The 26,900-nt window shown below is 39.0% G+C and overlaps 1 protein-coding gene and 1 pseudogene across 1 annotated transcript in view; one reads left to right on the top strand and one right to left on the bottom strand.

Moving 5' to 3' along the window:
• Positions 1–2,340: 2,340 nt before the first annotated feature.
• Positions 2,341–26,900, bottom strand: part of HIBADH (3-hydroxyisobutyrate dehydrogenase) — a 95,222-nt gene continuing 70,662 nt past the window's right edge. Inside the window, exons 5-8 of the mRNA XM_033088711.1 lie at positions 17,397–17,530; positions 15,094–15,170; positions 7,756–7,912; positions 2,341–3,277 (exon numbers count right to left, since the gene is read on the bottom strand). Coding sequence (XP_032944602.1) covers positions 3,119–3,277; positions 7,756–7,912; positions 15,094–15,170; positions 17,397–17,530 — 527 coding nt within the window. The 3' untranslated portion in view covers positions 2,341–3,118. The remainder of the gene's footprint in view (positions 3,278–7,755; positions 7,913–15,093; positions 15,171–17,396; positions 17,531–26,900) is intronic.
• On the top strand, positions 15,715–16,014 carry LOC117012060 (cyclin-dependent kinases regulatory subunit 2-like; annotated as a pseudogene).

Raw genomic sequence — 26,900 nt, 5'->3', positions numbered from 1 at the left:
ATTATCATAGATTAAATGACCATAAAGGTATGGATCTATTTCTGGGCTCTCTATTCTGTTGCATTGATCTATGTTTGTTTTTATGCCAGCACCATGTTGTTTTGATTACTATAGCCTTATAGTATGATTTGATGTCAGGTAGTGTGATACCTCCCACTTTGTTCTTATTTCTCAAGATTGCCGTGACTATTCAGGGTCTTCTATGGCTCCATATACATTTTAGGATTGTGTGTTCTATTTCTGTGAAAAAATGTCGTTGGTAGTTTGATAGGAATTGCGTTGAATCTGTATGCCTTAGGGTAATATGGACATTTTAACTATATTAATTCTTCCTATCCATGGAGCATGGTGTTTCCATTTGTTTGTATCTTCTTTAATTTCTCTCTTCGGCGTCTTATAATTTGCTGAGTACAGGTCTTTTACTTCTTTGGTTAAATTTATTCCTAAGTATTTCATAGTTTTTGAAGCAATTTTAAGTGGGATTTTCTTAATTTCTCCTTCTGATAGTTTACTATTTGTGTATAATTTATCAGTTTTTGATACACATAATCATTCCCTCCTTAACACACTGTCTTTGGCTTTTGGGACACCACTCTTATTTTCCCCCGACCTTACTGGTCATTCCTTGCCGGTTCTGCCTCATTTCCCCAACCTCTAAAAGTTAGAGTAACCCAGGGCTTGGACCTTTGTTTTTCTCTACTTAGGTGGCTATTAGGCATCTCAAATAAACTCCTGATTTCTTTTTCTCTTAGACCTCTCATAATCTTCCCCAGAGAGTAAATGGTAAGTCCTTTTTTCCACTTTCTCCATCCTTGAAGTCATCCTTGAGTCCTCCGTTTTTCTCTCACACCATCCATCAGTTAGTGGCTCTCTTTTATGTTCAGAATCTGACTACTTTTGGCCTCTTCCATCATCAACATCTTGTCCCAGCCATCACTATTTCCTAACTGGTTTATTATGATCTCCTCCTAACTGGTCTCCGTGCTTCCATTCCAGCCTTGCCCTATAGTCTATGCTCCACACAGCAGCCAAAGGGGTCCCTTTAAAAAGTAGGTCAGAGCACATCAATCCTCTGGACAAAATGGCCAGAAGATTGGGCTGCTGTGATAGTATTTGCAAAATGTCCACTTTGACGCCCCTCTCGGTGTCCACCCTCCTATGCTAACTCTGGGCTTGGCTGGGTGACTTGCTTTGGCCAAGGGGACAGTGCAGCCATGAAGCAAGCAAAGGCTTGGAAAGTGCTTGTTCACTGGGACTGGTCCTGTGGTGTGGGTGGGAGCACCATCTTGTGAACAAACTTGGGTTAGCCTCCTGGTGGATGAGTGGCCATGTGGAGCGAAGCCCCAACCATTCCAGCTGTTCCAGATGAGCTGGCCCAGTCCAGAAGAGAAATCTAGTCAACCTAGAGAATCTTGGAAAATAATAAACGTTTGTTCTTCTAAGGCACAAAATTTGGGGGTGGCAGTGTATCGGTTAGCTTTTGCTTTTGCTGGTACACTGCCTGTTTCACTCAGAATAGAAGCCAATGTCCTACAAGACCCTACGAGATCTCTGCCCCAGTCTCATGACAGCTCACTTACAACCTCCTTGTTATTCCTCATAACCAGTGTTACCCTGACTCAGGGTCTTTGCAATTTCTGTTCCCTGTGTCTACAATGTTCTTTCCTCACAGATCTGCATGGCGTGCTCCCTCGTTTCCTTCTTATCTCTGCTCTCAAGCCACCATATCAAAGAGAACTTCCCTTACCGCTCTAATAAAATCCCCCTGGCATCCCCGTCCATTCTCCTTATCCTGCTTTATTTTTCCCGTTAGTCCCTAGCATCACCTGACATACGCATTAAACATTTACTCCTGGTCTACCACGCCCCTCACACACACGCATAGGAGACACCATAATTTATGGTCTAAAAAGAGCAGAACTGTCTGCTTGCTCATCGCCGTAGCCCCAGCACTTACAGTAGTGCCTGGAATTTTTTATCACTTGGGAAATGATGGAAGTAGTTGTACTTCTGCCAAGTTTGGCATCCAAGTCTATCACCTGGAGTATTTCTAGGGGCTGAGGTGGGGAAAGTGGCAACTGAGCTCCATACGGGGACACCGCACCTTTAATGCAGGTCGAGTCCCCGTAACACCCACAACCTAGAGAACATTCCAACAGATGCAACGAAGGATTCGGCACAGCGCGGGAAGCTGGCTGCCACTGGCCAATTCAGCTCTTGGGTCCTTTTGCCCTCCCCTCCCTTTTCTCCCATCCTTTCCCCATTAGTCTGTAACAACAGTTTGTCAGATCATTTGACTGTTCACCAAATGGCTGGGAAGACACAAAAACTCCAAGAAAGTATTATCAGCATAGAAATTTATTGGAATTCAAAATAATATGATTCTATTTAGAATACTGTAATAATTATCTAAAGCAAGTGTCATCATTGGCTCTGAAATAGGTCTAAAGATGTCATTCTTTTCAAGTCAAAAATATGTACTAAGAATGTACAAGGAAACGAAAATACCAAAAAAAAAACAGGTTTGCTGAGTAGTGGGAATTGTTGTAGGATGGACACACTAAGACACCGTAACAGACTCCAAATTATAAAACATGCAGCAAGGAGTGCTCCTCCTTTATTAATTCCCTGGAAAATAAATCAGTAACCTCGGTAATGCAAAAGTACCACCACTTGGTTAACAGGGCATACTTCACGAGGGATACAGCAATTCACCACACTTCCCTTTCTCTAATTCCTCTCCTCACACCGATTTCTTTTCTTTCCTTCAAGATTGGTTTTCATCCTGTTGAAAAATATTTGGTTTTATTTGTAAAATGAAGTAAATAACATCCTGATTGAAGATGACCCAGGATCAAATTTTTGTAAAAGGTCAAGCAGCTAATTAGCAGAGACCATCAGTGGCTTGCAGAAAAAAATTTCAGACAATGTATGTTACTAAAAAGATAACAAGAATAAGCAGGTAAAAATGGGTGGAAAACCCCAGGGTTTATTGTGACCTAAACAATCAAAAGCAGACAGGTGACTTTTGATTAAACTCATTTACTTGTGGAGTGAGCTATCAGGAGGCTCAAGGTAAGAGTCTGGTTTCCAACAGTGTCCACGGCCAAGTGCAAGCTCAGAAGGTCTCCTCCTCCCGGAGAAACTGGAACACGGACGAGAAGTCTTTCTTTGAGTAGCCCTTTGCGCACATCACCCTGTAGATCTGATGGGCCTGACTGCCCAGAGGAATGGGGCTCTTTGTGCTGGTGGCAGAGTCCTGTGCTAATCCCAGATCCTAAATCAAACGAGGGCGGGAGGGAACACACAGACACTGGTAAGTAAGGCTCACTTCAGAACTGTGCCTTCTAATACTTTTGTTTCCAAGAAGAAAAAAACGGAGTCTGAAAAAGTAACTTACGGGCACTGTGGTAAATTACGTATTTTTTATAAGTACGTTCATACAGCTGCAAAAGTGCTCCAGCCTGGAACTTTGATTTCTCCACTCCTCCACCCTCCAGCACACCTTTTTGTTTTATTTTGACTTTGCACAGCGGTTACTATCCAGGTGAGATCACACAGGCAAATGCTTTTTCAAATCTGCAGAAGCCCCTAAGCCGAAACCAAACCCCTTGTGGAATTATTGAATATCTATTCAATCTCTTATTCAACAAATATTTAGCAACTGCTACATGCTGGGGACTGTTCTTAGTGCCGGTGATACAGTCACGATAAAACCAAGTCACAGTTCTCATGAAGCTTACTGTCCAGTGGGGAAGAGAAACAAAACCAATACTACAATCCCAGACAATGATGAGTATTATGAAGAAAAATAAAGCAGGGTGAGGGGTTAGAAAGAGATGGGTAGCAAGAGGTGGGGTGGAAGGAAGAGCATTCTGACAGATGAAATGTCTAGGGAAGACCTCCCTCAGGCGAGGGCACTGAGCCAAGATCTGAGTGTTAGGGAGGCAGTGAGTTCTTTGGAGACCTGGGGGAAGGGACTTTCAGGCAGATGGAAGAGCAAGGGAAAGGCCCTGCATGGGCACAGCGTGGATATTCAAAACACAGTAAGAAGGCCAACGAGGCTGAATTAGAGCGAAGGGGCTGGGGGAGGAAATGAGCTGGGGGGTGGAACACGAAGCTGTAATATGTTTGAATTTTAAGTGCAACATACCACAACCCTCTATCATCTCATAGGTCTAATGCTTCATTCTGCAAGTTTCAGAAAACTTACGCCTGTTTGAAAATAAAGTTAATAGTATACATATCTTATAGATAAACTGTAGCTAATGGATATCCACTACCATAAAAACGGAATCTTGTCCAAACTTGAAATATCAGGAACAGATGAAGACAATGAAGGTATGGATAACTGAAACACTATTCCACATATTTCAGTTTATTTGTGATTTTAGAAGAGCTGCAAACAAGTGACAAGACAAACTAGATTTTCTTCTTACTATTCATTCCAGTCTCATTTCCCCCACCACTGGAAAAGTTGGCAAGCGATGAAAGGGGAACACAAGAAGCAAGGTGAGAAATATTTCTACTCTTTGAAGAATGACCTTGATAACTGAGCAGTTACTGATACCATCCACTCAAAGAAGAAAATAACTCAAAGGAAAAACAAGCAAAGGTTAAAGAATGAATTAAATATCTAGCGTCTTGAATATGTATGAGGCCACAGGTACAAACATAATTTTGTGTTTGTATGATTTTCACATGCAAACTCATAAATTTGGAAAATCTACTTAACCTTCAATTCTTCTATAGCTTCCACTAAACAGCATGTTTATTACCCACACACTTAACAAATGTCACAGGGATGTTAAGACTTATACACAGACAGCAGACAGGCCTCTTTTGCCAACATCATTTTGCAGCACATCGGTAAGATGCTTTTATTTTAAAATGACGAGAAAATCTACATAGAAAGACTGCATTTAATATTTAACTTAGTAGTATAATTAGAATGTAAGAATTCAGAGTAAACATAACATATTGAGAAGACAATCCTATCAAGAAAAAGAAATCTACTAAGAGTTTTTCAAAGAGGCAAGTAAATATGATCCCAAATAAGAGCAAAAAAAAACAAAAAAAAAAAAAAAGAAAGAAAACTTAAAGAGTTTGGTGGCTGCTACCTTAAAGGATAGACGTTCGAAAAAGGAAAAGGTAATTAATCTATAAAAGCCTGAGTAACTTGTCAATCTTCAAATGGTAGAAAAAGAAGACATCCTTTGAAAGCTTACAATATATAATTTAAAACAAATAAATATCTTACTTCACTAGTCAAAATATTTACAAATTCATGAGCTCAGTGGGTGTCAGGAAAAAAGTATTAGGTTGGTGCAAAAAAGTAATTGCGGTTTAAAAGGTTAAAAATAATTGCAAAAGTGGCAATTACTTTCGTACCAACCTAATAGGAAAGAATCACAAAACAATTTCAACAAATTACCAAGCTGTTATGCTTTACAAGGAAACAGGTACACTGGGGGGCGTGGCAAGCGTTGTCATGACTGTCCAGACGTCTCTCAGTGCCCACCAGAAACTGACGTGTAGCTTACAGAGTTCAGAAGAATGATCTAGATTTCGTATTGATCATGTTCTGATTACATACACACAATATGTTAGAATTTTATGATGCAAAGACCTAGAAGTAAATGGACAAGCCCCTACAGCATCATATCCCCCAGCACAAGATTTAATGGCCGTTGAGGTCTGCCCAAGCAGGTACACTTGCTTTAATTATTGTAGCACTGATGGGGATTTCTTTAATCTCTATTAATTTATCTAGTTGGCTATGGTGTGTTTTTGCTAATAGCTGTCGGAGGTAATTAAAGGTTTCTAAAAGTTCCTTTCTAAGTACTTTCATTCTTAGCAAAATTAAGAAATCTTCCTCGTTATAAGGAAAATGAAGGAAACGAGAATATAATAAAAATAAGAGAACAGTAGCATCCATATGTTTTGGTACTGCACTGTCTTCTACTATTAGTTGAAAGAGCTATCTTTTATTATCAAGAAAATAATATTAAAGGAAGGACAATGAAAGTGGCATGTACTTCCTGGGCAGAGACACTGGAGAAGATGACTAAACTAAAGGTGTCCAGCAGAGTAGAGGACACCTATGGCGGACAGTCCCCAAACAAAGCCAGCACTGCAGAAGGGGAGGCCACACAAACCCACCCTCTTTGCTTAGAAGCTTCCTACTTCTTATTGCACTTTACTTGTTAGCTGTTTCCTCTGTTTGAGACCTTAGCACATTATTTTAGGAACCAAATAAGCTAACCGACCACAACCCCCTTCATACATAAAGGAAACTGGGCATGTGACTCTTTCATTCTTCCATGTGTCCTAATAAATCACCCTGCAGCTGTGGATGAAAACAATACACTCAGGAGATACTTTGTTTCCAATAACAGCCACACAGCACAATTATAAAAGCCTGTACAGAGGACATGCAAACCTAACTACAAGGTCCAGATTGGCATAGAAATAAATATTTTCTTAAATGAAACACAAGGAGAAACAAAACTACAGAACAAGAAACATAGAAACAAAATAAGCAACATCAAACATTGCTTCATCCAATAAATATTTAAAGTGTGCTGACAACGTGCCGGGTATTGTGCCAGAATCTGGAGTAGAGGGGAAGGCAGACCGACCGTCTAGGCGGAGGGAGTAGCACGCCGGGAGGCTTGCACATGAGAGAGAACAAGAGCAGAAATGAGTCAGCATGGCTGAAACAGAGAGGGGCACGGGGAGGCCAGACTGAGCTGCGGGGCGAGCTACGGCCCAGTCTCTGAGGGCCTTCTAAGACAACTTGCAGAGATGGACTCTAGTCTACAAGGATGAAAGAGACTAGGTAGAAAAAATGACATCATCAGGGTTTTACATTTTAGGAAGCCCATGCTTTTCCATGGTGTGGAAAATGAAAGAGAAAAGATTGGGATGAAAGGCAAGGAGACCAGCTAAGGGCTGGTCTACATGAGTCTCTGCCAAGGTGCTGGCAGTGGCAGAGGAGCAAGTGGATGGACAGGCATGGCCAAGAAGCAGAATGGACAGAAGGTCACAGGGAACAAAGCAGAGTAAGCGGAGTATGGTGTCCAGTTGTGTGCATTATTACTTTTATAATCGGTGGGGAAAAGTCAATTGTGGGGAGGCGGGAAATCAACTCTACGCAGAAATCTGAAAGTCTGTTCATCTATAAAATATTTCCTGAAATTGTGATCCCAAATGAGAGGAGGCCAACAATTTGCTTTTCAAATGACCTTATGCATAAAGATACATATGTTCTTAAAGCAGGAAGACATACTCAGAAATCTAGTATCATGAAAAAGATCCTCTCTTCTTTTGTGGTGTGGACATCCAATGTCAATACATTATCAACCATCAGAAAATTCTTACTGCTTCCACTCTAAGGACTTGGTAAATTAATGTCAATTTATGACACAGAATAAAACTTTACCAGCTCATATTATAAACAAACCCTACCACAAAAGAAAAATCTCAGCCCATTCTTCTCATCCAAAAGGCCAGGAATAAAAACGAAAAAGACAAAGATCTTTAAGCTAAATTTTAGCTCATTTCCAGTGAGTCAGTGAATCATTATTTTAGTAATCTTGCTTTCTAAGCTAGACATATTTTTTGCTAAATGGGGAGGGAGTGGAGACGGTGGTCGGGGGATGGGAGGGGATGGGAGGGGAAGAAAAGGAGAGGGAAGAGGAGTCAGACCATTAAACATTTTCCCCCTTTCTCCTGGGTAGTCCCTGCACTTACCTTAGCCATGAGTGTTGTTCCGAATCCACCCTGATAGTTATTAGCTGAGGGAACTCCATCCATCACCCCAGGTACAGGATTGTAAGTGTCACTTGACCAACACCGTCCTGAGCTCATATTTAGGATTTTAGCCAATAGTTTTGGGTCAAGCCCTAACCTGTCAAAGGTCAACAAAAAGAAGTGTTAAATGTCAAAATGTACAAGTCATGCCTGACTTACTTACGTAGGAGGATGCTCCATCTTCTCTCTCCATTTATTGTGTGTCTTCAAAAATCAAAGCAGATTGATGAAAGTGAAGAACCCAGTCTTAAATGATAAGGTATTAAATGCCATTCTGAGCCAGAACATTCTGCACTGAGAAAAAACCTTCTGCACTATCCTACTTTTAAAAAATAATACATAATTGCATAAAAGTGTTGTTGGTTTATCACACACAGTCTTTTGGACATTATGCATTTATGTGTCATATAAGAACCTTAAACCAATATGATGATCTAAATCCTACATTCTTTATTCACAAATGACGTATTTCAGAAAGAAATACTGACAGATAAACTATGCATCATGGGAGTCCGTGTGGACTCATGTACATGTCTGTTTATTCTCTTAGCTTTTATGAAAATGCAAGAGATGAGCCATGAGCAGTACGAGCTTCAGAGAAGTCATCATTATAAAAGAAGAAAACATTCTTGCTGCAAACTTTTCCTTATTTATTAAATCTCCATTAGATAATCTTGCTTATGAAGCAACTCTGCAGAGTTGTGACATATGCTATCTATTCAGAGACATGCATTATAGTTCTGGGTCAACTGCTGATAAGGTTACTGATCCTGATAAAACAAAACTTGCCCAAGCGGAAACATCATTTGTTCTATCACTGAGCTGATGGCATGAACGGCTGTTCAGTGTGGATCCAGAAAAAAAATACAATCAAAATTCTATGTTACTTTGATTCTAAGGATCTTATTGCAGTTTGGGAAGCAGTTCTGCTAAGTATCACTGAATCAAGTTTCAAATAAAACTTGCTGCTTTTTCTTAAAACCAATCTCTTCCAAAATAATAAAAAAAAAGACTGAAAAGAGATACATATTTATGTTAAACAAATTGTGCATTTTGGCATGCCTAAGTTCTTGTTTAAGTTCTTGTGTGTTCAAATTATATGTGTTTATTTCCACAGCTGAATATCATGACAGTAAACATTTTTGCAATGCTAGGACGGGGGCTGGGACTAATAGCCAGGATATGTATGGACTTATCATGGAACACAACTGTTATGTACACAGGCTTTCAAGGAGTAGCTATGGTTCAAGGAATACTGTACGATATGTCCGGATGCACTGATTTCACCATGTAAGTTCAGATGGTGGCTCATGTTATAATAAGGGGTTTTTACAAAGGATTATAACACATATAGAAGAACCCATCTAAATTGGCTACCATACATTCTGTTCAGCTGTAGATTGCAGGAAAAACCCAACAGTTTCATTCATTCTTTTATGAAGATCCAAGTTTATTACGTGTATAGTTTGCTATTGATGCTTTCTTTCCCCTTTTAAATAAAATTAGGCTATCAGTATGCTGTTGTACCAGATGACTTAGGAAAAGGAAAAGCCAATGTGCTTAGGGAATCATTGTGAAAAATAAAATCACAAATTAACAATGAGTTCATTTGCTATAATTGCAAATATGTTATCTAAGCCCAAATGTTCAGGACTGTGTATGACTAATGTGTTCCATGAGCAGTGAATATTTTTAAAGACCCCAAAACATCGCTTTTCCCTTCCATTTGAAATATAATTTAGGAGCTTCCTAACTTAGATTTTCTTTTAAAATGGTTTATCACATTTAAAGCAGCAGAGTTAGTCCCCTTTTTATTATATAATCTACCAGATTATACTCAACAGTAACTCACAAGACAATCTTTATTGCTAAAGATATTTATTTGCTCTTTATAATACCAAAATGGTGAGCACAGCTTATTATCCTTTGTAAAACCCTAAATTTCATTTTTCTTGAATGTTTAAGGAAAAATACTGGCACTGATTTATGGAATCCTTTCGGGTGAACATACTACTATTTAGAAGAGTCCTGAGGGGCACAGGAAGCGAGGTGGCAGTTGCTATGTGCTCACTTTTCAATCTGATGCCTCCCCACCGTGCAGATTCCCTTCAGGAGATGGCTACTCCTCTGCTGGTCCTCCCCCACCCACCCCCGCTCCCACCAGACAGCAAACAGCAAAGTGTATCATTAAAAAGAGCAAGTTAGAAGTGTTTTGCATTTCATCTTTTGAGGATTCTTTCACTGGCACATACATAACTGACAGTTAGAATTAGACATGATATTAAAATCCGTTACTGAAGTCCTCTGCCTTCCACTGTGCCCAAGGCTTGTAATGGTCTGAAACCAGCTAGAATACACAGTAATTGTCATTCAGAGAGTCTATCCTAGAACGTCATGCTTCACTGGAGAAGACTGAGTTTCCATCTGAAATCAACAAATTAATCCAAGACAGGTATCTGAAAGGGCAAGTTTAATAGGAAGCAGCTACTGGGCTCTCAACCATGATAAAATGTTATTGCTGCTTCCCTGTAAATTGGCCGGGAACATATGATACTTTCTGCATAAGAGCCCCATTGCTGTTCAGAAGATATACAGCTCAAGCCATCAAAAGGATGACAGTCTGTCAGTCCCCATAATAACTTGCCACCGGATGTGGTTCGAGAGTGCACGCATGCATGCATGTGGCTTTACAATTGCTGGAATGTTCTCTGATATAAACAGAGAATGAATTCATTGCTCTGACCGCATATATAATGCAACTCAAATAAACGTCACTGTGTCAAATCTATTCACCATTAATACACAAGAATTTTAAACGAACTATTGGGAGAAGTAAAAATGATGCATAAACTGTAAAAAAATTAAAGAGAATCCAAATATTTGCCTGTAACCAAGGCTTTTAAGGGCCAAAAAAGTTTGTTCACTTTACATTCTCTTTAAGTATCTATAATGTCTGCTTTCACGTAAGAACAAAGCACATGATGTCACTAAACTGAAATGATTGTATCACAGGAACTGCTTTGGAAATGAAACACCTAAGACCATGTCAGTTTTAGTAAATCACTCAGTTATTCACCAGCGCTCACACAGTGCTGTACTTGGAGCCAAGGAGACCCTGGGAAAGAAGCTGAGAGGCTGTGCCTGCCCTCCAGGATGGGCCAGTTAAGACATACACCCAGATACCTTTTACCCGAGGCTGGGGAAATGCCTCCTTTTTTCTCTCTCCTCTCCTCATCCATCTGACAAATCTTCACTGAGCGCCTACTATGTGTCAAGTATGTTAAGATATGGTGGGTGACTGGATGGCTCAGTTGGTTAGAGCGCAAGCTCTTAGCAGCAGTGTTGCCGGTTCAATTCCCTCATGGGATGGTGGGCTGCGCTCCCTGCAACTAAAGATTGAAAACGGTGACTGGACTTGGAGCTGAGTGGCCCTGGAGAAGCACACAGTTCCCCAATATTCCCCAATAAAATTAAAAAAAAAAAGACATGGCAATGAGCCATTGCCCTTCATAGAGCTTACATTCTAGTTGGGAAGACAGGTTATACATACAGAGGGTGCCAAAAAAAATGTATACACATTTTAAGAAAGGAAAACTGTATTAAAATTGTAATAGTCAATATATTCAACAAAAGATGAATACAAGTCACGTTTGACTTCTGCAATTACAAGAGGTGCTCACAGTGATTACCATCAGCGTAATTCTAATACAGTTTTTCCCTTTCTTAAAATGTGTATGCATTTTTTGGCACCCTCGTGTGTGTGTGTGTGTGTGTGTAATGCCAGCTAGTGAGAAGTTATGAGGAAACAACATTAAAGTACAATTCAATTCAAATACTAACCACCACCAGCATCACACCAATCACTACGACGTACTGAGCACCTACTGTGTGCCAGGAACTGTTTTTAAAAGATTTACATGGATTAACTCATCTACGCTTCACAACAGTCTTATGGATAGATACCATGACTCCTGCCGTTTTCTAGAGGAGAAAGGCTGGCGTCTCTGGCAGAGCTGGGATGCAGGCGTCGATCGCGCCCAAGCGCTGCCACCATCCCAGGGGCCCCTGGGTCGTGCGGGTGTCGACATTAACGGCCCATCAGCCAATGTGACGGCATTTATCAGCTTATTAAGAAACGTGGCCCAACTCTTATTAGAAACCTTTGGCCATTTCTTCTATCTGTTAGGGCATATAACTCAGAGGCTTCAGTAGTCACCTAAATAAGAAGGCAACATCTTCTAATGGCACTAGCCAAGAAATGAAAATTATGCACGTGGGAAAATTTTCACCTTGAATATCCTTCCAGAAAAGTTCAACTGTTAAGCTTTTGGTGGAAGAAGACAATACAGTTTTTGCTGGAGAGGCCTGGGCCCTGGTTGGGAAGGCAAATAACTTCTGATACCACCAATATTGGGAAAAAAGGAAAACAAAAACCAAGTACTGGGGGGGCAAAAAGAAAAACGAAACAACACAACTCACATCATCAACGTTGTTGCTCTGTGACGCACAGGAACAAAAGCTCTCTAACGCAGGCAGGGCTCTTTCAGTGCCATAAAACTATATTCTGAGTCCTAACTAGAACCCAATTAGAAGGTAGAAACGTCTATAAAAAAGGATCCCAAAATATGTTGTATACCAATATTTTTTATGGTTTACTTTTTTATAGCACTTTAAAATTTCACTAACATCCATAAAGACTCACTGTAAAAGATCATAGGGTCAAATAAGAGTTGTAAGTTGTAAGATTTTATTCTTCCACTTAAAAAAAAGAGAAACATCACTGTTCTGGAAAAAAAGACTGACTTATGAGAATGAAATTAATCAGAAATGATCACTTCATAGGAATAGGTGACTCAATTTGTAAATGTTGACATTAATGCTCTAAAAAAATTTCACTTTGGAGTGCGCAGAATATAAATGTGGCTGAACCACTGTGATACTGTACTACTTTGTGGGAATTTACTACTTGGGAATTTATGCTTGCTGATGCCAATTTTCTCTTTCACCTTGCAAAGCTCAATAAATTGTGGCCGCTCTCTATAGTCTATTAGAGAACAATCCTGTCATTTTAAACCATGTCTGTAAACCATGCAGAAAAGACAATAGCAGAAGCAATCATTTTTAGGACTTTCAAATACCTGAGAATCTTTGTAAGATAAACCGATAAATTCCTAATGCTATGAAAATAAGCAATTCATTAATAAATCTGAAGCACCAGAAACGTATAAATCATTGTAACAGTTAAGAAAAACCAGTGAGTTCCTGTGTTGTGTTCAGACATTATATATAGATATGTGCTACATATCTATATATATCAGGAACAGTAATGGATATAGGGTTTTGGAAAAATTAAACATTTAAAAGTTTCATATTTCTAAATACTGTTTTTATCATAGTGAATCAAGGCCAACAATAAGAGAAAAATATATTTATTGCTTCTGCTTTTAACTTTGTATTTGGAATTTTATCACTTTTAGTTTTCTCTTTCAATAACCCCACTCCAGTAGCCAATGTACACATTTCATTGTATACGTTTGATTCAACTGATTTTCCTACGATGCTTTGTCAGCTGGTGTTTGGAGTTGGGCTTCCCCAAGCACTTATCATATAGAAACTTCACTTTAGAATGGCAAATCATCATCTAATAAGAGTTTGGATAGAATAAGTATGTGAGGAATGTTAGAGGACGCATCCCTATGCCTACGGAACATCCGCGTCCAGTGATGCTGACAGTACGCAGCAGAATAGAAACTAAACTGGCAAAGATAAAGAGGGAAACTTCAGTACAGTACAACCTAGATTCAGCTAGGCTTTTACTTTTTTTTACTACCTAATCTTTTATATTCCAGAAAAATTAAGGTAAAATTCTAAACATGCATATGCACACTACTGCTCTAATCCTGTTGTCAACACCAATTAATTCTGTATGCAATTTTGGTTCCAGAAATTTACATTTTCTTCTTCCATGAAATTGGTCTAAAGGATGAACATGAAAACAAGTTATTGGTAACCAGTTTTTCAATTATAAGTGACCCATAGCCTAAAACTGGCTACCATACAGACATAACACTGAACAGCTTCCCGTATACGAATACTACCAGTTTTATTAAGGCTTTGTACAGATGTGCTAAGCTTACCATCGTAAAGACATTCAATTTTAAAATGTAAATGGTACAGGATATTGATAAACCAATTAGCGCTGATGCAAAGCAAATTCCTCTTTTATCTCAATTACAACATGACAACTTAATAGGTCAAGATAGTTTAACATCTGAGACAAGGGCAATTCAATAAAACAACAGCATCTTGATATGGTAATTAAGAGGAAATGTGAATCCATTACTGTGTTTTAAAAAATATCTCAAGTACTTTGGCTCTTTTTATTGCTTTTATCAAAAGCTGTGATATGAAACACTACTTTGATCTGTGACGCATTTGGGAAGTGTGCAAAAAAACACCTGAATAAAGCATCGTGCTCATTAAGCATTTCTAAAGTAAGAAATATGTATTTATTATATTCATGAAATACAAAACATTAAAAAATTAATTAGGGGATTAATCACATGTAGCTTTCCTAACCCAAAAAATTAAAGGCTAAAATTAAGACATTAACCTTAAGCATTCTAAAGGATGATCACCATCACAGGAAAAACAGAATTCCTGAATCACTTTGAGCAAACTCTGAATGCCATTTTATTCTAATGGAAAGATATTTCCTTGATGAAAAGTGACAAAGCCACAGGCACGTTAGAATGAAAGAGTTACGCACAGGAGTTGCAGCTTTATGAATGCCATCCAGTGTATCTAGGGAATAAGCAACCAAGAGCCCTTTTAGTGTAGATTTTGGGGACTCTATTTAAAATAGATACATATAACCCGTCATGTGGCAGCATAACACTTGAATTCACTATACATTAAAACCATGCTTTATACAGATTTGTTCTACATTGCCAAAGTATGTTTAAATTTTATAGTAAAAGTGTTTCTTGCATTTCAACATAATAGAAGAAATAGAGCTCCCACTTAAAAAGGATAATGTAATTTTGAACATAGAACATACAGCGCAATACATTTTATGGCAAAGACTAGTCATGCTCTCCAGGGCCCCATTGGTCGTCAAATAAGCAAAGTCTATTAAAGTTCAATAATGAAGGACTTTCAAAATGGTCCTGGATCAACTCATTTATCTCTTATGAACATTTTTTTTTCAACTTCAGAAAATCAAATAGGAAAGCTCATAAAAATTGTTAGTACTTGAAAGTGTGCTATTCAACAAACCTGATTCCAAGATTCATAGCTTCAGCGGTTCCAATCATACTAATAGCTAACAGCATGTTGTTGCAGATCTTTGCAGCCTGAAAATAAATTGAGTACATATTAAGTACCTTTATTTTCAAGTTATAACTCACAGGGAGTTTTTCTTCACCCAATTCTACATGCTTCTTTCTAAAAGAGCATCCAGCAGTTGATTGTCTCAAATGTGGAAGGGAAGGTGGTGCTGCATGCCTCCCTCTGCACCTAACATGCTCACCCAGAGCAGGGGCTGGGGGTGGGGTTGGCAGGGTCTCTCCCACTAGGTAAGAACCCCACAGTGGTGACCCAGCTTCTGTGGGTTCAGAACCATAGGGAATACTGATGTATGTGACACGACTGCTCTTTAAGGGATGGGGCTTACTCTACTTGGGGAGAGAGGATGAAAAGGCAATGAACAAACAAACAAAAACAATTAAGTGATAAATTGTACGGTAGAGGCTGTAAGATAGAGACAGTCGGAGTTCAAAGAAACAAGACCACTGAGGGCAGGAGCGGAGAGAGAAGTGGAACCGGAAACCACTTCTCAGAGGGCCAGGCAGAATTTAAATAGGCAAGAGAGAGGGTAGCCGTAGTTATCAGGGCTGGATGTGGACGTTTCCTCTGCTGCGCACCCCCTTCTCTTCCCGCCCCGCTCCCCCTCTGCGCCGCCCACCTGCCGGCAGGGTGGCCCACAAGCAGATCTACTAGTCAGACAAGTACTTGGACGAGTACTATGAGTAACGGCATGTCACGTTACCCAGAGAACTTTTCAAACAAGTACCCAAAAGCCGCCTGATGTCTGAAGAGCAGTGGAGGAGGCTGGGCTGGGTTCATTACGTGATTCATGAGCCAGAACCACAAAGTCTTCTCTTTAGACGACCTCTTCCAAAAGATTAACAAAAATGAAGTATATCTGGGGATAGTCAGTTAAGTCTTTTTTAAATTTAATGCATATGTGCATCTACAGTAGTGTTCAGTGAATACTTGTACACGTCATTCATCTGTACCTGTGCATGAGCTGTACTCGTCAGACCAAGAGCTCAGTTAGATGCAGCTGCAAGTAGGTTACTCTAAGGTGTTTAAGCTAAAATTTCTTCTAGTCAGTTTTTCTCTTCATATAAGTGCCTATTTGACTTTACCTATTACTTTTGTTAAATAAATTCTGTATGCTGCATTTAAAAAAATAAAAATAAATAGGCAAGAGAGGGACAGGAGGAGAGCAGGGGAAAAGGTAAATATGTAAGAGAGATTAACTACGTAAGTGCATGAGATGTTCCTGAGTACAGTTAAGAAAACTGACTCATGCATATGTTTTAAGGAATGGTGAGAAATTTGATAGTTAAGACTGGGGCAAAAGCTATGAAAGCTAGGGAGGGTGGAGAGTTAAAATCTGATGTGATAGGAAATCGGGATCTATTCAAAGTTGCAGAAAGGGGAAGTACGAGGACGATACAAGCATCTTGATGGAGTTGGTCGTGGTTACAGTGTTGGGCAGTGATGAACCTGACGTCCAGAGATCCAGGAGGCCCTCTGAGCGGTAACTGAGGTGTGAGCTAGTGAAAGACGGGGTCAGGTAATGTGTGCAATGGACAAGACAGTCAACAAGGAGAGCCACGGAAGCAAAACTCAACAGAGCTTAGAGACTGACTGGCCGAGGGAGTGGAGACATCACACATAGCTGAGATAATACCAAAGTCTTGAATAAGATCAAGAGGGTGCCAGCGACCAGGACAAAGCATTAAGAGGAGTGAGTGGCGTGAGGTGTGTGTCTTGGATGGGAGGGGGACATCTAGTTTGATTTCAGAGCTCTGAATTGTCATTCACCTCTACCTGACTGGGAAGTTGATACACCATATTTCTAAAAGAAAATTATTTGGTTTTCAAGGAAAAGATTAACATGCATAGGTTACTTCTACCTGACCACTGCAAACAGGGCTGTCACAAGTAATTACAAAATCAGAAGGAAGATGATGCCCACTCAGACAACACGAGCACGACAAAGAGAAGAAGTTTTAAGGATGATTTTAGGGGTCACTGGGATGATACGTCAAAATCTGAATGATGGAACTTGACTTTTTTTTTTATAACTGAACTGGTTGATGTCTGTTTAATTCCAACAGGAATGAATGAAAATTAATTTATTCTAAATTAATTTAAGAAAATCTGAGCAAACAAGGGATCTATGGGTTGAACCGATTAAGGAGAAGTGAGAACATGGTCAGGAAAGAGACGTGAACATTAGGCACTTTCATACCATCAAGTCAGGGTCAGTGACGTGCAAATGTTACCTGCCCGGTCCCAACAGCTCCACAATACACCACATTGGAGCCCATGCAGCCCAGCAACTCTTGGGCAGCAGCAAATTCGTCTTCCATTCCTCCCACCATAAACGTGAGGTTCCCAGACCGAGCAGCTCCCACACCTGAATGGTTTGAGGATAAAGAAACAGTAAAATTAGAGAAAAATCCCCAAACCAAATGAAAACATCTTGCTTCCAAATTATGTTTGTCATATGTCAGGCATGTGTAAGACACTCTAAATTTCTCCTGGAATATTTTGATAATCAAGTATCATGCAGGTTAATCATAAACCAAAAGGGACATACAGATTCAGTCAAATTCTCAATTCACCTTATTTTGGCACAATCATGGCATGACAGATACGGGAATTTGAAGTGTGAATTTTATTATTCCCATGCATCTCTTATTCTTCTAAGAAACTTAGTCACAGAAAGTATATGAAAAAGGTCACCTGTGCCCTGTCCAGCATGGGGGCAGCCAGAGGGGCCTACTGCCGGAATTTGGATTTGGGGTCTCGGGCTCACTCGCTTGCTGTCTGCATACTACCTACAGATGAGATCTACAAAGAGAGAGATGTGGCTTTTTCTCCCATAAACAAGTAGACGTTTCAGTAAGAGTCTTTTTTAAGATAAAGAAAATGGTTGCTTAGACTGATTATACTGACGTGCACTTTGCAGTATTATTTGATACTTCTTTTCCCTCCTGCCACATACACCTTCTAGGCAATTCATTCCTGGTGAGACGAGCAGGGAGAAGAAGCAAACTTGAATGATGCTCTGGCCACTCCTTGGCATCTTTTAACAAAGGTTTGATGCATGTCCATTAATTGAAATGATTGAAGAAATAACTTCTACTTTAGCACAGAAAATATGGCCTATACTTATCCTAAAAGCGGAGGGGAGAAGCTTCATTCATCTACACTTTTATTAACTATAAAATAAAACCAAGAGTATTATTACTGTTTTAAGTATTAGAGAAATCTTAATTCATAATTTTCGAGTTAGGTTTTGTTATTCAAACCCAGAAAAGTATGTGGGAGCTATATTCGTACAATTCTTGCCTTTAGAACTTATTTTATAGTACAGCTAGGAATAAAGAACCCCTAATTGTCTGTACTATGTATCAAATCTGGCCATTAGAATAGACAGCTGCAAGTAATGGCCTACTTTTGAATTTAATTTATTCAATGAAATACACAGTTTTTATACATAAAAAGCCCAAGTGAGGAGAGCCCTATTTCATTCAAATTGGGAATATTTTGCAATTGCCAAATGAAGTAGCCTTTCTATTTTACAGTTCATACTATTTTTAACTAATTGTTAAAAGCAAAAAAAAGTCAGCATTATGTTAGCCAAACAATTTTGGAAGAAGGTGTGCCCACATGCTATGAAAGCCTGAGATGCTCACACATATGGTTAAATTACATTATTTCATAATATTTTCAGGCACACTTTGGAACTGTCTATGTACAAAAATCCAATTATAACAAATGCTTTTAATTAGCCAATTTGTGTCATTTGAACCTTCTGATAATGTTGACGTTTAAGTGACTGTCATTTTAGTTTCTAATTTACTTCACCAAGATGGTAGATCATTAATGTTTTACAATTATTGTTCTCAATTTCTATAGCCATATTTATTCAAACCACATAACCACCCTTACTTCTAATCCTCTTGATCTGACCTAAAGAAATTAAGTAGACAATTTAAGTCAAAGCTTACAAACAAATCCAACACTATCCATCATAGGTCAATAGCTTTGTATCCAGATTACAGACTGCTAAATAGCTTCAGAGAGTCATTTATTAAAGGAAAAATTAATGCTGACAATGGTTCTCAGCTGGTTAATCTTTTGACAGGTGTACTTTCTCACTTGTTCAAACACATATTTCAAAAAGAAGAAATAAGTTACTTAAGCAAGAAAAGACCACAAAAGAAAGAATAATTTATTTTTAAATTCAGAGACCTGAATTTCCACTCTTTCTTGCTCGCATGTGGTGGTATAATTGTTTCTGACTTTATCATAACCTACATTCTAATGTAAGGGTCTGACTAACCTACATTCTAATGTAAGGGTCTGACTAAACTGAGTTATTCTAAAGTTTTGGCATTCCTTGGGACCAAATCCTATTTTTTCATACATATTCCTCTAACCACAGAACCTTATCAAGGCTAGTCCCATTGCAACAGCAAAGTTAAGACCTAAATTATACTAAAATAAATGTGACCATTTTGAGCTTAGGAAGTAACATCTAGAAAGCCGGAACTCTAAAACTGTGTAAGACAGCTTATGGATTTCAGAAGATGTATACATTTTGACGTCTCTAGATAACAAACAATAAATAAATAGATTTATTACACTGCCATGCCATTTTAATTCAAGCCCACTTCCCAAAATAGAAAAACATGGAATACACACTCAGGTAGCTGCTAGAATATTGGGAGAAGTATTTATTTTACCTTATATTTTAGTAGTTGTGTATACAAAACCAAAATATATCCAGCGCTTAATTCTATTGCAGCATTTACTGCACGTTATTAAAATCTTTGACATTCTCACCTGATTCCTCCATTACACTATAAGCTCTTACAAGGTCAGCACTGGGGTCTTCTTTATGTCAGCATTCCCAATAGCTGTCATGGTACATGATACATTCAGTAGATGGTTGTTCAGTAAACAAATTTATGAGCAATGGTAGGAGTAAAGGATCCAGAGACGGACGATCTGGTTTGGGGATGTGCCATTTGTAGATGTTATTTTAAACAAATTACTTAACTTCTCTGAGTCTTGGTGTATAAAATGGAAAAGCATTAATAACCTCTTCATACAGTGGCTGTGAATATATGAACATATGTCGTAAAATATAAAATGCTATTTAAATGTAAGGCCTTATTACTTTATGAGTTTGTGAAGCTGGAGTTTTATCTTTACTTCATATATACTGCCTCGAGTCCTTTCCTGTTTGGTTATCTAAGCCATTGTCTCCTCTAGGATAATTCTAGTCTCTCCGGCTAAATATCAGCTGGCTTGAGCTGAACCTATTAACAGCGGAAGCAGATTAAGAAACACTAAAGTGGTCCATAGCCAGTGATGTTAAGAATACAATGAAGACCTCTAGAAAACCCTTTCAGGGGCAACACAGTGTATGAGAAAGTGACAAGAATGCTGCCGCACTTCTTTGGTTTTATTCACTCAACAAAATTAGCCTACTAAGAATCAAGCCCTGTGGTAAACCCCAGGGTTAAGGAGGAATATCGTATGTCCCCGCTCCTAAATCACACACTTGTGACCCAACCACTTCTGCCCTTATCCATCACTACCACCCTGAACTGATGAGCCAACCACTCTGTCGCCTGGATTACTGCAGTGGCCTCCTACTTGCTCTCCTTTCAGCTCTTGCCTCCACAGTCTATCTCCATATAGCAGCCACAAGATCCTTTTACTAAATCTGGTTGCCTATTCTCACACCTCCAAGAACTTCCCACCCCCTAGTATAAAATCCAAAGTCCCACAAAGCCCTGCACGATGTGGCTGTCTGTCCTATCTCATTTCATACCATTCTCTGCAATGCTCACTGCTCTCCAGCCACCTGGTCTCCTTGCAGTTCCTGAAATGGGTCAAATGCACTCCCATCTCAAAGCCTTGCACTTGCTGCTCCTTTTGCCTGGAATGTTCTTGTTTCCTTCACTTTAGTCAGGATTCTTCTCAAAATTCACCTCTTCAGGGAGGCCTTCCTTGACCAATCTAACAAGCTGCAATGGCCCCCCATCACTCTCTATGCCCTTCTCCTGTTTTCATTTTATTCACAGCATTTATAACCTACCACCTGTTTATTTTAACGCCTGTATTCTTGTTTCTGGTCTGTATTCCCCAAGGGAGAATTAACTCCATGAGAGCAGTGGCTCTGTTGGCTCATTCACCCCATATTCACACTGTCTGGGACAAAAGAGATGCTCAGGAAATACAGTCTTTGTTCAGAGAGAGAAGGAGGCGATGACAGAGGGAAGGGCAAGGAAATGAGTGAGTACAGTACCGTACGCTAACTGCTCTCATAGAGACACACACGAGATGCCAAGGAAAACAGACAAAGCATCTGTCATTCTAGCGAGTCACTAAGTGCTCCTTGACCTAAGTGTTTCACCTATAAAGTGAGATGATTAAACAAGATTATCAGAGTTATTTTTGAAATACTATAATTTGGAATTTTCAAGTTTACATACATTCACTTTCCCACATTTATCACAGTAATGCACAAAACCAAGGCATGTATACAAATAACAGGCATTGTATACAAATGCCAAGGCATTGTATACAAATAATATGTAAATACTTCCAAACTAGGGAAAAGAGTTAGAAAATGAATTTTCTCATGTAACTATATTAATGAAATCAAACAAGTCTAAACACTTGTGGTTGCCTTCAGTGCTTTATTTAACACTTTCCTGTGATGACATCTCCAGTGTTTCTATCCCATGACCACAGAATCAGAAAAATTGAACTCATTGCACAAACAAAAAGGCAAATGCCCAAACCATTCAAACTGGGTGGCTGACTACCTACCCTGCTTTTAAAATGATAGACGTCTATCATTTCTCTTGGTAGTCTGTTTTGATTTCAGTCAACCTCATAGTGGAGAAGCGCTTCAAATTTAATGTAAGTCTCTAGGTCAGCACCCCCAACCTCTCTTTTAAAAAAAGGCATCATAGGAAGCCTCCCTTTTTTTCAGTGGTTCTCAACTCTGGGAATGAGGGATAAACAGTCCTTGGCCTTAGGAATTTGAAATCTAGTGTTTGTATTGGGGCGGAGAGAGAGAGAGAGAGAAGGAAGTGTGGTGTGTGTCTATGGAGATGGGAGAAGAGATAAGGCAAATACAGAATTATAAACAAACATGCGTGCTACAGAAGACATACAAATATAGTTGTACAAAGGTTCAAAAAAGGAAATACCATCAACAAGTATCTGCTGAGTGCCCTCGACAATTTGCTAGATCTTTGCGTGAAGTGCAAAGATTCAAGGAGTAGGCATATTTTCTGAATCAAAAATCAGAGCGTTTTCTGGTATTAGGAGAATATGTGAAATACAACTATTCCAGAAAGTCCAAATGTAAGGTCATGGCAGTTATAAAACATAGTCTTTGCCCTCAGAAGGCCTAAAATATAATTAGGGAAAGGAGATCTATGCAGCCATAGGTGAAGTAAATGCCAAAAGGTAGCATCATATACTAGGTGTCAGGTGAATGAGGACAATTGCCACTGAATCCTGATTCCCCCTTTCCTTCCATTTTACAATCTCCATCATTGAAAACATAATGAATTCTCTGAAAGAGAATGCATGAAAATGGAGACAAGAACTTGTTCTCAGAGAGTAATGGTCTTGCCGTCAACCGTGGGTAGACTTGTGAAAACTTTGGTAAGAATATTGGTGTTTTGAATCCATTTGCAAGTTGCATTCATAACAATTTAAAATAACATGAACTGAGCAAATAATTTATACTGTTTTATATACAGACACTGAGTTCTGCCTCTTATCTACATGCACATAATACTCTAGCTCTCTTCACAACAGATTTGAGTTTGCTCATTAGAACAAAACAATCGGAAAAGTGAAAACCAGAATTAAGAACAACAAAAATGAAACCATAAGGTTTGACAATAAATTTCAACTATGGATCTGAGTAACTTAGAAGCCAGGAAACCAGTATTTAGGAGAGGAATAAAGCAACCTCAAGGAAAACATAACTTTTCCTTGAACTGAGTTACATGTTTAAAAAAAATTCTCATTTGGAACTTTACGCAAGAGACAGTAAATGAAATAAGTAATGGACAATGTTCCTCATATTTTTATATCAAAAGCAGTGATAGGTTTTTCAAGGTAAACTGAGTTTAAATTCAGTTCTTGCTTTATATTCTGTTCTGGCTGATCTTAGCCTTGTAAAGGTAATACAAATTAATATTAACATTAATCACTTCATTCTAATATTTATGCTTATTGGTCTCCCATGTTGGAAGTTTTGTTTGATATAAAAACAAAACAGGCTTACGTCTCAAATTATGCATCAACAGGAACATAACCAGCAGCCGAACACATTATTCGCTATTACTCACCATTTCTATATAGTCTCACAGTCCCTACTTTTTTCCATTAAGTAAAAGTTATTCTTTCTGCAGTATTTGCATGTTTACGTTTTAGCAAAAATGAGAACTACATGACCCTCTGTATCTTTCCTTTTGTCGAGTCATAGGAAGCAATAACTTTCTCTTTTATCTCAAGTGGTTCTCTTTTATCTCCTTAAGTGGTTTCTGATTTTTTAATTTTTATTTTTCTTGTCAGTGAACTCTAACCACTTCTCTGGTTTTCTCATTTACTCCCCTGCAACAAAACCACTGTGCTATGCACACTGAAAACACTTTCCTTGACAGTGCCTGGAATGTGCAATGATTCTTGGTGTATCCGTGCCTCTCCTGGGCTGTTCCCTGTATGAAATTTCCTTCCCTTCTTTCTTCGCCCGGCTAACTCACGTCAACTCTGAACAGCAGTTCATGGCCATGACTCCTTTTGTCTATTCTTGTACCATTCCGAATAATGGTATCTCTAACAAAGCACTTATACTACTCCAATCAATGACCTCTCTGACGTGTTCTGTGAAGATCCTTCTGGAAAAGAGTGGTTTGAATCTTAGCACCCAGCATACAGCATGTGTCTGAGAAATGTTCACTGTGTTTTCAGGAGGTAGACAGAGAAGAAATCAATGATTAATAAAATGACCAAGAATACTAATTAAGACTAAGTAAGGCAATGTTTCCTAGTTTATCAAAATAGCGCAGCTTTGGAGTGGCATGACTGCCCACATGTGGTAATGGCATTTTCACATATCGCTGCGTAAACATGCACGAGCAGAAGTGCACATGTAGGAAGACATTATTACGAAGACTTTACAAATAAGGACATGTGATCCCAGTTAAGCGACCTGGACTGCAGGTCACAGCACCTGGACAGATTGTAACACCGCTCAATCTCCATTCCTTCCTCTGAAACGATTATAAAAACACTTGCCATACTTACTTTGCAGCTCACATGAAAGAATACTTTGGAAAGATAGTTTACACCATTACACAATGTTATAAAAAATTTAAATAGAACAAGTAAATCTACTCAGCTTGAACATGTCAAAGTCTTTGGCCTAACAGTACCAAAGAACTGAAATTTGTAATTCAGTCTTACTGAGGAGCTGAACCAAGAGTTGTGGCAGAAAAACCATTATGCAAGTGTTGATAACTTAGAATAAACCATTTACGAGTCACAAATAAGGAGATCATTTTCAATTCTCTGACTATTAGAAAGAGGCCTTCAAATCCAGAGAGGGAAGAGAGAGAAATCTACAAAATACAATCAAATTAGATATATCTTTAATACTGTAAAAAATCTTGTCACCAAAGCATTCTCATTGATATATAGCAAAATGTAGTAAATCACTTAATTTACTCAAAAGAACTTAAATGTTTTAACCAGTCTGCCATCAAAAGAGATCAAGAAGAGGACCAATGGGACCTGGGCTGCAATGTGAGCCGTCTTTAAAATGCAATTGTTCTAATCATTTTCTACAGATGCAGCCTCACAAGGGGCTGCTGTCACAGGGACCATTTACGACTTGTTATGGTGTCTCTATTGTTTACCAGCGACATTCGCTGAAAAAGGCGACAGCTGGGACAGAAAGCTGCTACTCAACGAACAATATAATCCCGTGAAAGTAATCAACAAATTTAAGGGTGTTAATTAACTTTACACTTTATCATGTTCAATTAGTTGTCCTTTCTAGAAAAGATTGCCGTGCACAATCAGTTTAGAGCGTGCCATGTTTGATTTGTAAGTGATCACTGTTTCTGTTTCAGAGTCCATGTCAGATGTTCTCTTGGGTTTTGGTGACACAGATGAATGGCTCTGCACATGTTAGGGGGTGATCTGCTTTAACATAAGCCAGCATAACATAACCCCTTGTTAACACTCTCTCTGGTCTTGTCCAAGCTGGAAACAGAACAGCAAAAACACAGCACTATTCTGGAGTCAGATAAACAAAGTTGAGTTCGTTTCTCCTGAACTAAACACAGGCACAAATACATGGAGAAATAAGCAATTTTTCATCATTATTTTTCAAAGTAAGACTTGTCTTTCGGGGGCACGTTTGGGATCATTTCCTCCCAGCAAGATCTGGAAGCTCTGCTGCATTATGCACGGACACCACTCTCTCCTCAGACTTTATATCATGCAGACAGCCTTTCCCAGGGCAGGCAAACAAATGCTGGGGATGTTTTGTTAAGGACTGGCCACTGTTAAATTCTAGAGTGGGACTTTCAAATCCAGAAGCTGTATTTTCTAAGTGTGGGAAATCTGCAGGGAAGTATATTAATCTGTGAATGACTGCAACGTGTCTTTTCTCTTACCTCTAGTACACCTGTTCCTACTTGCTAATAAGATGAGGAAAAGCTCATGATGGAGTAATAATATATTCAGTATTGCATTTTAATGAAAGTCACTACAGTTCCTCTGAATTGATGATGGAGCTTTGCATCAAAATATTACGTAAGTCATTAATGAGGAGAACAAAATCCAAACTAAGGTTTGGCAAGAAGTGTCTATCGTTAAGAAAACAAAAGCAAGGGACATGCATCTATCTCTTAAACACACACACACACACCATCTACACCATTTTGAAACATCTTCATAATGCTGTACCTTGTTCTTCTACACTAGCTGTTTCCTGCATAATACAAATTAAACACATATAAATAAACTATAGCTGGCTGGCTAGTTATAGCATACACAAGGACAAAGCTGAACTTGTTCAAAATAGAAAAGTTGTTAAGTCTGAAAGCTAATAATGTCCTAAGTTAAATATTAAAGAAGGGAATTATAGGCTATATCTGAAATAGCTGAAACCACAATACACAGCAGCAGAAAACATTAGTTTTCTGCAAAAGATCTGCAGGGAGAAGGGACGCGGTCGATAGATCCTTAAATTGGAAGCAATGGCCGTTCTTCTATCCCACGTTGGCAGCTGCTACATTTGCAGACCTGGTTCATTATTTACCCATAATGACCATCAAGCTGCAGTCAAAGTCGGATCACAACAACTGTCAGCAGCTCTTTTAATTAGCCTTGTTTGAATTCAGATAAATATCACAATAGAGCTACTTATGCTGAAAGAGCAACAGAATGTTCTGCGTGGAGCCGGGCTGGCTTTGAGAGGGAAGGACCCGCGGTCCGGAAGCCGTCAGACAGGAATAAGGAGTGGGGTTTTGAAAGGGTGGGGTGCATCAGAGAATGAAATGGTTTGCTTTCATTTTGAAAATCACTTTAAAAACGAATTCTCTACATTCACCCCAGATCAAGATGGTGTACAACACTGGATTGTAACGAAGCTCTAGGCTCCTGAAAGCTACACGGCTGAAGCCCAAGGGAAAAGTTAACAACGCCTGTGGAGAAGGTGATTTTCA

This window comes from Rhinolophus ferrumequinum, chromosome 20 (genome assembly GCF_004115265.2).
Source record: "Rhinolophus ferrumequinum isolate MPI-CBG mRhiFer1 chromosome 20, mRhiFer1_v1.p, whole genome shotgun sequence".
Taxonomy (NCBI): Eukaryota; Metazoa; Chordata; class Mammalia; order Chiroptera; family Rhinolophidae; genus Rhinolophus; species Rhinolophus ferrumequinum.
The sequence above is the reverse complement of the archived record's forward strand: the minus strand, read 5'-3'. Positions and strand labels throughout refer to the sequence as shown.